Below are 12,820 nucleotides of genomic sequence, written 5' to 3'. Positions count from 1 at the left end.
TTTTTAGCCATTTTACTGCATTTTTCCATTTTTAGCTAATTTTCACCTATTTATGCCACTTTCAGCAATTTTGCAGAACTTTTAATGGATTGTTACCCTTTTTCACCCATCTCTGACACTTTTATTTATTTATTTTTTACAATTTTTTCCCCATTTCTACAACATGTTTTTGAAACTTCTTGCCTGCTTTAGTTTGCCGGGGTTTTTTTGCCTATTTTTGAAACTTTTTGCTCATTTTTGCTGCTTTTCACCCATTTTGCCACATTTTGGCCCAAGTTTTCTTTTTTTTTTTTTGCCTCTTTGTAGCCACTTTTGCTCAATGATGCCACTTTTTCTGCTGCTTTATGCCTATTTTTGCCATTTTTTAACCATTTTGCATTGGTTTTTGCAACTTGTTGCCTAAATTTACTAACTTCTTTTTGCAACCTCACACAATTTTTGCCACTTGTTGTCAATTTCTGCAACTTCTTTTTTTAATAGTTTTGCCAATTTTTGCCATTTTTAATGAATTTATACCAATTTTCCTCTTTTTTGCTATTTTTCGCCAATTTTCACCCATTTTTGCTTTTACTTTAACTATTTTAATTAATTTTTTCCACTTTTTAAAAAACTCTTTTCACAATTATTCTGTTCTTTTCCAAAAAGTTTTCTCAGTTTCTTTAATTTCTGGCATCCTGACAATTATGCACATTATTTCCTAGCTATGAAGTCTGACATTACTTTCCTAATCATTTAGTTCAGTGTGTCCATCCACACTGTTAAAATCACCAATAAAGGGATGTGTTTTATGAAAAGGGATTTATATTTTGAAAAAGTTTTATTGTGCTACAGCATGAAAAAATATTTTTTGTTGCTTTGATAGGAGTGGTTATTATTCAGTTGAAAAATATTGTGATCAGGAAGCAGATGGCCTAGTGGTTAAAGGTGCTCCCCATGTATGCGGGCGGCCGGGGTTTGAATCCGCCCTGAGGCCTTTTACCACATGTCTCTTCCCCACTCTTGACCCTGTTTCCAACTCTGTCCACTGTCCTCCTCTATCTAATAAAGGCATAAAAATGCCCAAAAATAAATCTTAAAAAAAATAATAATAATAAAAATATTGTTATCACAGCTTCACTTTACAATGGACTATGATTGTGTTGACCTCCATGGACCACTCTTTTGTCTAGTCCTCAGAAAGCTCTCCCCTTTATCCCCCCTTATGGGCGTGCTTGCCCCCTTCACCAGTGTTTTTTTTTCAGTTAGTCCCACTAAAACCCCAGAAGACTGAACAGTGAACCCTGGTGTCCCAGAGCTTTCCCTCTACATGCTAGATCTCACTGTCCACCATACCAACATGAAGAAATTCTTTATCCTACCTACCCGACCACATCAAAGCTAAAACAGTATCGCCACCCTCAGCAGACCCAGGCTCTGTACTTGCAAGCTTCAGGTACTGACGAAGCTGATGCTACCTGGCCTAGCCTATGGCCCCTAATGGCCATAGGCTAAATTAACACAGCTATTCCTGATGCCAACATGATTTATGAAGGAGAACGTGAGAAAGAGCACAAGTGAAAATTTAGGAACACAGACGAAAATCAGGATTGGATTTGACTGTTGGAGCAAGGAAAAAAACAATCTCTGTACAAATCCCAATTCCAAAAACGTTCAGACGTACAGGGATAGGCAAATCCATGTCAACTTATATTCTCTTAAATAGAGCACAGAGACACGCTATTCAATGTTCTTCTTGTGATTTTTGGAAATAAATGTATTTTAGGAATAAAATGCCTGCAAATGTTTCAAAAAAGCTGGGACAGGAGCATGTTTACCACTGTGTTGCGTCATCTTTTCTTTAAGAACACTCTGTAAGTGTCTGGGGACCAAAAACACCAACTGTTGAGGTACTGAGAGTGAAATGATTTCACATTCGAGCTTGATGTATATGATAAGTTTCCCAACAGTGTAGGATTTCTGTTGCTGTATTTGGCACTGGATAATTTCCAGTACATTTTTTATGCTACTCAGGTCTAGCACCCACACTCTTTCACTAGGTTAGTGTTGGAGCTCCTGCAGAATGTGGCTTGGCTTGGGTTTACTGAAATAAGCAGAGAAGTCCCTGAAAGAAAGACATAATCTGGTCTCACAGATGTGCAAGTTACCCATGGCGTGAGACCTAATACACCCACACTCCATCACAGAATCTGGCTTTTGAACTTTGTGTTGTTAACAACTTGGCTGGTCCTTTTCCTCTTTTAAGCCCTGAGGATTGATGACCACTATTTCCAAGAAAGTATTCAAATGTAGACTCATCAGACCACAGCACACTTTTCCACTTTAGGTCAGTCCATCTCAGATGAGCCCAGGCTCGGAGGAGTCATTGGCGTTTCTGGATGTTGTTGATGTATGGCTTTACATGGTAGAGTCTTAACTTACATTTGTAGACACAGAGGAATACTGTGTTAATTGATAGTGGATTTATGGAGTGTTCCTGAGCCCATGTGGTAATATTTATCACAGAATGATGAAAGTTTATAACACAGTGCTGCCAGAAGGATTGAAGGTCACAGGCATTCAGTGTCGGTTTTCGGCCTTGCCACTTATACAGAGATTCCTCTCTGAATCTTTTGATGATATGTGACTACAGATGGTGAAATCCCCAAATTCTTTGCAATTACATGTTGAACTGTAGGATGTTCTTAAAGAGGAGAACCTCATACTATCACTTAGTGTGAGAACTGAGCCTTTCAGAGTGCTAATGTCATACTCTATCATAGTACCATCACCTGTTACCTGTACTTCATCAGTGTCCTCTTGCTCCTGTCCTAACTTTTTTGGAATGCATTGCAGACAGCAAAGCCTGAATCTGTGTATATTTCTATGTCCCAGCTTCACTGGTTTATGGGTTTGTAATGTGAATTAACATTCTCTTTTAAACAAATATCCTTCCTTTCAAAGCAACATTTTTATGGTGTTTTTGAGCCACAAGAGTAGAGCCCGACACAAAGACTCTGCTCTTTAAAAGTCTTCAGAAAACGTTATAATTCTGGCCAAAGAACCAAGAAGGAAATCTCTTCAAGTTTTCTGACAAAATGAAAATTTCTGTGGTTGGTAGGCTAACAGTTTAGTATATTATAGCACAGCTTAAAGGCTTTTATCACTTTACACAGTGTGGAAATGTAATCATGTATGGCTCTTCCTGGCAATGCTACATTTTTCTGAAGTGAATAAACCGACAAATGTTCCAACTTTGTTCTGCTCAGCAAACCAAAATTACTAACAAATCCTTATTGGCAGCTCAAATTTCTCTCTGATTCATTCTTCACACTTTATCTAAGACTGTTTTCCCGTTTTTCTCTTTCATTACTTCCAGACTGTGTCCAGAAGATCTCAACTCATCTGTGCTCTCCTACATGACAGAGACGCTGGGTTACTCCCTCTCTGAAGTCATACATACACTCACAACTAACAGACCTTCTGCCATCATGGCCTCCTATCACCTGCTGCTCCACAAGCTGACCAGGAGCCAGAAAGGAGCCAAAGCCAGCAAGGTTCACACCTCGTTCTCCGACACATACACACAAAGGCCTGAACCAGCACCACTTTTCTGATTCCAATTATCACAAGTTACACTCCTGGTGTTCTGTTGTGGAGTTTTAACTACAAATTGTTGATATGTTAGAAGCTGGAGAGCAATGACTGGAGTCTACCAAGCAAGAACACATGGAGAGAGAGGACTATTATTGAGTCAAAGGCTCAGCAACAGGTAACGTTCACCAACACCACTTTAACCATCTTTAAACAAACACGGTGATCATTTAAGGATGTACAGCGCATTCAGAGAGTAATCAGATCCCCTTCACTTCAGTTAATTTTCTTTTGTTGCAGCCTGATGCTAAAGTCAAAACATTTATTTTTATTCTTATTGATCTACACTCAGTACCCCATCATGTCAAAGTGAAAGCAGAGTTTTAGAAGTTTTTGCAAATATATGCAATATATAGAAAACTAAAATATCACATTGACATAAATATTTAGACACCTTGCAAAACACTCTAAATTTAGCTCAGGTTTATCCCAGTTCTCTTGATCTTTTCTGAAATGTTTCTACACCTTGACTGGAGTCCACCTGTGGTAAATTAGATTGACTGGACATGATTTGGAAAGGCACACCTCTCTCTAGAAGGCTTGGATTTCTAAAAAACCCCCATGTGAAAGCCAAGCATCCTCTTCTCTGTTTTACACAGAGGAGTGGTTTCCATCTAGCCTCTCTGCCATAAAGCCCAGATCAGCAGGGACCAGTAGTGATGGTTGTCCTTCTGGAACTTTGTCCCATCTCCACACAGGATCTCTGGAGCTCAGTCAGAGTGACCATCAGATTCTCGGTCACCTCTCTTACCAAGACTCTTCTCCCCTGATAGCTCAGTTTAGCTGGGTGACCAGTTCAGGGAAAGTCCTGGATGTGCCAGACTTCTTCCATTTGAGAATTATGGAGGCCACTGTGCTCTTGGGAGCTTTCAGTATAGTCTTTCACAGATCTGTGACTGTCAACAATCCTGTCTCTGAGCTCTGCAGACAGTTCCTTTGACCTCATGGCTTGGTTTTTGCTCTGATATGCACTTTTAGCTGTGAGGCCTTCTATAGAGAGGTGTGTGCCTTTCCAAATAATGTCCAATTTATCTAATTTACCACAGGTGGACTCCAGTCAAGGTGTAGAAACATCTCAGAAAAGGTGGAGAAACTTAAGCCAAATTTTCAGTGTTATTGTAAAGGGTCTGAAAACTCGTCAATATGCTTTTATTTTTTATACATTTTCAGAGATGTCTAAAATTCTGTTTTTACTTTGCCTTTATAGGGTTACAAGTGTAGATTAATGGGAATAAAATTATTTTTTTGGCTGTAACATCAGGCTATAATGAAATAGAAAAAAGTGAAGGTCTGAATACCTTCTGAATGACCTGTATGGAATTCTGATTATTACTGTGGTAAAAATCCAAAACATTGCCTGTAAATATCATGTTGAGTAACGACTTTCTAAAAAAAAGTGGAATATATCTCTCTCTGGGTTTGTTTTCAGCTCTGTGTTCACACTCAGGAACTTCTAGCTCTACTGCCTTATGGGGCAATAGGGTTGCTATTTCTTGAGACATAATAGCAGATTGTCATTTCAAGAGTAAAACTGTAGAAAAAACAGACTTCCCAAACAGGCTTGGCCTTAAAGACAATTCACAATCAAATTTGAGCTGCAGCTCATCTTGTATTACTTTGAAATGCTAATATTTTATCTCCATCTCACAGATACTTACTGGTGAAACAGGAAATGGAGGTCAGGGAAATGTAGAGGGGGCTGAGAGATGAAGGGGGTGTGTCCAAAGTGAGATTTTTTTTTTTGTTTGAAAAGTTGCATAAATCACAGTTACATTTTGTTCTTGTAATTCAGTGCAAACCAACCTCTGATGGATAATCTTGATTTTTGGATCAACATTACTTCAAGCCTTCTAAAAAGTTTTGTACATCACAAACTGGAGATAATTTCTCTCACACTCAGCTGAAGATTTAAAATATTAGAAGCATTCTCAACTTAGTATATCCTTTTGCTGCAGGAGGCACTGTCCATAAAAATGTCCCTGTTGCATTGACATCACTGCAAACACATCTACAATGTGACTGAAAAAGTGACAAGCAACGGCAGGAATGCTTTTGGGAAATGATCTGATCTGAATTCTTGCGACTAATCTGTGCTTTTTTTTAGAATGAACCAGTCAATGAGAAGAGCTCAAAGAAGACCAGCAGGCCGCTGAGAGCCCAACAGACGACAGAATATCAGAGCACCAGGAAGAGGACTGAGGACCTGCACAGAAAGGACCATCGGGAGGACACAGAGAACCACCCGCCCTCTCCAACTCTACCCAAACTACCTCACTCTGCTTCTCCTTTAATTCCTCCTCGCCGTCCGTCCCCCTCACCTGCCCATCTGTCCGCAGAGGGCGTGGCTACCGATGAGGAGATTGGCATCACTTTGGACACCAGGGAGACGCCCCTGTTCCCTGAAGGTAAAGCATAGACATAAAACCACAGACCGTGTGCACATTTATAGTACAGCTGGTGAGGTTTGTGATGTCTCTGTGTTTCAGTGTCTGTATTTGGAGACAGAGAACTCGTCCATCTTTCCCCTCCTAAAAGCTCCGCATCCCAGCTCTGTGACTCTGCCCCTTGCCAAGTACCCTTACCAGCCGAGCCAATCAGAGACAGCAGCACTTCAAAACCAATCAGAAACACGCATCTTCTCAGGACAACTCAGTCAGACGGGGCTGCAGACCCCGGCTCAGACTGCTTTCACGACAACCGTCACCAGGACGACCACTCTCATCACCTGAGCATCACTGAGCGTCTGGAGAAGCTGCAGACATTTTATTCCACAGAAAAGAACAGAATCTCTCCCAGGATGCTCCTGGGGGCCGACACTAACGCCTCAGAGAAAGACAGACGCGGCACCGTGGAGAACACCCAGAAGTCGCCCTCAGCACCTCTGCCCCGCCTGCGCAATGTGGGACTGAAAGATGGACGAAGCAGGAAGATGACATGGGTGGGGTTGACTCGACCAGGACCCCCAGGACTCCTGGTGAATGGGTCTAAACCTCCTGCCTTCCCCTCGCAGAGACAACACACTTTAGTGATTAAAAGTCTAAGACAGGAGAGGAGCAGGAGGAGAGATCTGACAGCTGCAGGAGGAGACAGAGGGACAACTGGAGGAGGTATAAACGCAGCAAAAAAGAACTCAGTGCAGATACGTTCATCTCTCCAGCATCGAGTAGCAGACCTAAACCTGCCACTTCTTCCTGCAGCACTGCAGGGGAAGACAGAGAGGAATAAAAACCAGCTGCCCAGCATGGACTTCTGAATCATAGACGGGACAGCAAGAGAGAAATAAAATAGCACAAGGATATAAGACTGAGGTTAGAAGGCAGATTTGTAGTCAGGTAACACTAGTCTGTTTAAACAAAGGTGCAACATTAAGATGAACAAAGAGGCCATTTCACTCTGATGTCATGCTCAGGGTGGGTAACTCAAATGTTATAATGTTATACTGGTTTACAAAACATATAACCAAGGCGTATTTTATCATACCACTGCTTTTCTATTTACTGTATAAGAACCTGAAAAGACAATGGACAGTGTGAATCTGCAGGAACATAAGATCATACTTAGGTAAAGTACAAAATCTTATATGCTACCTTAGATAAAAGCTTATATTAACCTTTAACCGTCTCCTGGTGAACATTTCAACATGCATTTTCCCCATGATATAGTAACAGTATAGGCAAGAAAGTGAATGCAAACATTAGCTGTTACCTAATGTTATATTCCCTTATGCATCCTACCTTCTCAGATGCCTGATTACTGTTCCTCACATTTATAAGGATCATGCATTTGTGGGATGAGCAGCAGAGCTGAGCATGTGAGCTGCATCCAAGAAAAAATTTGCCAAATCCTGTCTACCAGTGCCAAACAGCTTATTCTGCCATTGGCTCTTATCAGGTGGACTGGGTGGTTGAAGTCTGAAGAAACAAGGCATATTGAACCATACACAGCCACAACAGCCTGACATCTCCTCCTCATGCTGGTAGCCTGGTCACACACTGCTGTGGGATGGCATCCCATTTGTCTCAAGTCAGCCAACGTGGTTGTGTTGGTCACTCTGGCATTAACAGCACAGCCAAGCTGATCCCCCAGTCTGGAGGTAGTCTCTGTTAAACCCCATCCTGTGGGGGCGAGCGTTGTCATCTTGGAGGATTGAGTTCGGTCCGAGACTGTGGATTGTTCAGCATTGAGTTTACCCATAATGATGACAAGCCTTGCTTTTCCAGTGAGGAAGATGTTGCCCCACACCATCACACTGCCTCCACCAAAAGATGTTACTCTGTTGGTGCAGAAATAGTATTCTCCACAACTTCTTCACAGTTTGACCCTACAACTCAGCTGCCATAGGCAAAATCTGGACTCATCGCTGAGCACAATGTGCTGTCCTCTGGGACGCCCACTTCATGGCCTGTCTCTGACATCCCCCCCTTCATAAGGAGCTTGCCTGTCAGTTTGTAGATGGTACATCGGCTTGTACAAAAAAAGTTACAACTTGGTTTTGTGGAACACCAGCTAAAAGTTGCCCTTTTGCACAGGCCCTATCTAGATCAGGTCAACAGCTGGGGGTACCAGGAGCTCAAAACGAGAGTCAGTAGCAACAGCAGAATTAGCCACTTGGCATATGCAGCAAAGATATGGGATATTTTTCATGGGCCCAACCCACATACTCAGCTCTGCTGCTCATCCCAAGAAGCATTGTCACAACAAAGAAATCTACCAAACACAAATTTCCTTAATTTTTGTGCTAAGTTCAGATAATTTTATGGGGGTAATGTCCTTTAGGATTGTCACTGCCCATTGTCTCATCATTGGCTCATCAATTAAGAGGCAGTAAAATGATAACACTTGTCACATTCCTGATTGATATAAGATACGTAAACCTGAAACACAACAGAACAACATGACATCAGATAAAATCAACTGAAAACTGAGCCTAAAAAAGGTAATCCTTTACTGTTCCTCTCATGCCTCACCTATGACCAGCACTTCTTTGCAAACCATCAACACAGGAAGTGACTTTTGTTAGCTACCGTGCCAAAAATACAAAACTCCTCTTAAGCTCATCTTTTGGTAGCAATCTGCTTTGGTCATTACTGCTGACAACTTTCTGCTGCAACTTCGATGTGTTCATTTCTACACAAACCAATGTGAAGTGCAGAACGCACAGAAGCACTGTATACTGTTATATTTGTATATTTTACACTGCTCTTGAAAATGTTTTTGTACTGTTTTAAAAGTCAAAGTAAAAATAAAGCTGGATCCAATTCTCTTCCTGGTGTTTTTTTGTTTTATTTTCACACATTCAGGCATGAAACCAGTTATACATTCTCACAGATTAACTTGGATGTCACTGATATTATCTTGCAAGGATGTGATAAGCACTTGAGTATTTTGTCTGTTGCTTGCAGCCATCTCTAGGAATAAAACTTGTCTCCTTGCTTTGACAAAAAGCTGCATACAATGTGACAAAGTGCCTTATATAAAAAAAACAGGCACAGTCAAGTTCAACTGGTTCATGTGGAAATGCCCCAAAACAATTATTCACCAGTCCATTGTGATGGTGCCACTTCAGCATGCTTACTTAACATTTCCTACCACTTTAATGAATCTAGCTAAAATCTCTGACATACAGTAGGTCTTCTTTTCCACACACTCTTGTCTTTGCACTTGTCTTTCCTCGTCTCCCTCCCTCTGGATCATTAATATTCATGCGTGCTGAAAACAGGCAGAGGAATCTGGTTGCCGCTTTGTGGCGCTCTTCTCAGCTGCTGAATAATGAAGGTGATGTTACCTGATACTCTGTTTATCGTGTATGTGTGTCTTTGTGTAAGGCCTATGTTCTGTGTGTGCCCAATAAGGACAGATTGAACCCACTGATCTGGAGACGTCCCCCCACTCTAGTTACCACTCTGGCTACTTAACACTGATATGAACCAGTAAGCTCTGATACAGTATCAGACAAACACTCACCTCAAACGGCACAATGACAAGAACAAGAGCGGCTGCTCTGTCTGCCAAATAAATAAAGTATTCCTACAAGAATACTGGGGCATTTAACACTCCTAATATAGTTCTGACATTAATAAATAGAACAGCCATGCAGGTAACATGACAGCAAAGCCTGTTTGTATCCTGAAGATGCCATTATCCCCCCCCCCCCTCATATTCAGAGCTCAGCTCAGTCGGCCTGATTATGAAAGCTGCATGTGCATAAGAATTGCACAAACAGGGTATGGAAAATGTATTAATAATGCATGTTACACCTACAGACGTATCCATGGCTACTGGAACATTGCTCTAACATACATGCCGCAGTCAACATTGCTTTGTTGGAGGAGGCTGTGCCTGTATCGGAAATGTCAAACTGTGACGTTTCCGTGAGGTCACACTCAGTCATCAATAACACACTCACTTTCATGTCCTTCCACTGAGCTCAAAGTGTTTGACTGGGAGGAGAAACCACAGAAGACGTGGAGGTTTGCAACACATTTAATGGATTCTAAGAAGAATTTCTGCTCACTGTTGATGAAAGCTAAAAATTTTTATGTGAGTGAAAAAAAAATCAAAATTCTACACAAAAGATTGAAGATATTTGGCCAAAGTTTCAAAATATTTTTGACAAAACATTCTACATACATATTTAAGTTAAAAAAATCTTTGCTTTGGGATTACGAATATCAAAAGAACGATTGAAAATATCTGACATATATAAATAACATTCTGAGAGTTTTTCTGAAACTTTGACAAAGTTGTTCAAACATTTTGACCAGTGTTTTTGACTTTTTTTTTTAATAAAACCAACAAGAGTTTCAAAAGATTTTGAAAAAAACTTCATCAAATCATTTACTAAAGTTTACAAAAAGATGTTCTTGAAAACACCTAAAAAAGTTGTAGCATAATTTTTCAACAAATGATTAGAAAATATTTTACTAAAAAAGAAAACATTGAAGTCATTTTTCACATTAAAAAAAATCTTCAAAAATTTTTCACTTAAGTTTGGAATCTTTTTGATGATTATATTATATTTCTCTTTTTGAAAACTAACATTATTTTTCAAAGGATTATGAACAAAGTTTCTAAAGGAGTTTGACTGAAAGTTAAATGAGGCTCAGGATTGGTTCATGCAGGACACAGTAGCCATATGCCCGGTCAGCTGACAGCCAGCTGATCCCAGTTATCACCTCCCTGCTCCCACAGCCAATCACAGCTCTCTCTCAACACAGTGGTGAATTTTAATACTGCATTCTTCCCACTATTCCCTGTTTGCATAAATGCTGGTGCACCACGCTGCTACTGCTGGCAAAGCTTAACCTCCTCCACCCCAGCTTTCTCCTTTGGAGACTGGGGTGGAGATTGCTGAGATGCTGTAAATTAGACAACTCCTGTGTGACGTCAGCCGTCTGCTTACAATAGGCAGACTCAAACTGCTCTTGAAGCCAATCTGTGGTGGCTTCTATATTGAAATCGCAGTCTCAACCGAACTTTGGATCAACCTAACAGCCCGCCCACTAAGCGTGACTTCCTGTCAGCTAGCTAGCTAGCATTGTGGTTGATAGAAATATAGCCTCTGCCTGACGAGCTATCTGTCAATCAAATATGACATGCCAATCAGTGCGCAGTGAGGTTTTTCCTCAATATAATCTTGGTTTCATTTTTCAGGACCGGAGGTTGTCGCTTGTGACTAACCCAGGGAGCATCCTTTGAGCAGAGCCTTCTCTACCAAGTAAAACTGCATATCCACATCCAAAATCTATGACGAGAGTGTTCCTGACTGAAGTTTAAAATCTCTGACTGGGAAATTTTTGACAGAAATTCTCAAAATGTTCTGACTGTTTTGAAATTCATTGACAGAATTTCCTTAATTACTCTGATATATTTTCTGAAATCTGACACAAGTTTTAAAAGATCTTTGAGAACAGTTTGGCAAAATGTTTTAGTTAATTTGTCTAAAAACAATTGTAATGGATATTTCAAAAGTGTATAACAATGAAAAAAAAATATGCAAAACACTGTTTAAAATACATGTACACATTTTCTAATGTTTTTACTGAAGTTTATGGAATTATTGATCTTGTTTATCAGCCAGAGGTCTAACAACATTATGTGTCAAGTTTACATTTGGATTTAAAGATTTTGTTTTCTTTTTTTTTCACTTAAAAAAAAAAAAAAAAAAAAAATTAAAATTTCATTTGGACAAGAAATTTTTTTAATGAATATATATTTTCTAATTTTACAATTTTTCAATTGAATATTTTGAGAAAATTTCTCTAATTCTGACATTTTTTGAAGCAGACAGAAGTTTCAAAAAATATGTCAGAATATAATGAAAAAGTTGAAAAAACAAAATGAAAAAGTTTGCACAAACAATGAAAAAGTTTACAACATTTTTGAATAAGTTTGCAAAACAAATATAAAAAGTTAACAAAAGTGATAAAAAGTTTTTTAAAAAGATATGAGAAGTCGGTCAGTGTGTGATTTTATCCTTCAGTAAGAAGCCTCAGCCATCAGTGTATGAATGTCTGTGTTAAATGTTGACACACTACAGAACGAGCAGTGCATGTAATTATCTCCTACATATGATCTTTTCTTTTATCCTGTGGCATCACCAAACTTGAAGTTTGACTGATGGTTCCTCTTGATCGCTCCAGGTCTCCTGCTTCTGGAGAAAAAGTACGTTAAGTTGCTGTAAAGCTTTAACGGCTGTCGCGTCCCATTAGCTGAGATTCTATAGACAGTTATGGTGAGTGGGAGTTAATGATCCATGTGTGTTTTATTGGTTTTGTTGGCTTTACTAGGGACCAAACACATGCCTGGACATGCTCATGGTACTTCTCTACCTTCATCTGTTTCCTCAGTGTTTTTTAAATACTTTGGGCTGTTCTAGTTACTTATTAGAGAAGCCTCAGAACAGACAGGGATGTATGCTGGTGCAAGTAAAGAAGATTTAAACAGGTCCTGAGGTTTCCTTGTGTTTTATATTTTCACCTTGGCAGAGGAATGTGAGGTTGTAAAGCTGTTTGGATGTGGACTCAATGTGTCTTATTTAAAGTAGGAACAAGGTGTTCAGACACAAAGTGAAGTGAGCGATGTGTGTTACAGCCAGTCTGACTTGAGACTCTGTACAGGATATAACAGGCTTACAGAGCCCCTCTTAAGGCAGATTTTTTTTTTGTTTGTTTTTTAGTAGTAGGTTCAA

General features: G+C 39.8%; 1 protein-coding gene across 1 annotated transcript in view; it reads left to right on the top strand.

The window, feature by feature from the left end:
• Window positions 1–6,883, top strand: part of LOC121521046 (hormonally up-regulated neu tumor-associated kinase homolog B) — an 81,067-nt gene extending 74,184 nt beyond the window's left edge. The window contains exons 10-13 of the mRNA XM_041804761.1: window positions 3,356–3,533; window positions 3,665–3,748; window positions 5,735–6,035; window positions 6,117–6,883. Coding sequence (XP_041660695.1) covers window positions 3,356–3,533; window positions 3,665–3,748; window positions 5,735–6,035; window positions 6,117–6,883 — 1,330 coding nt within the window. The remainder of the gene's footprint in view (window positions 1–3,355; window positions 3,534–3,664; window positions 3,749–5,734; window positions 6,036–6,116) is intronic.
• The last annotated feature ends 5,937 nt before the right edge of the window (window positions 6,884–12,820 follow it).

The sequence above is a fragment of the Cheilinus undulatus genome, linkage group 14, assembly GCF_018320785.1.
Source record: "Cheilinus undulatus linkage group 14, ASM1832078v1, whole genome shotgun sequence".
Classification (NCBI taxonomy): Eukaryota; Metazoa; Chordata; class Actinopteri; order Labriformes; family Labridae; genus Cheilinus; species Cheilinus undulatus.
Note: the sequence above shows the minus strand (reverse complement) of the source record. Positions and strands in the feature narration are given on the sequence as shown.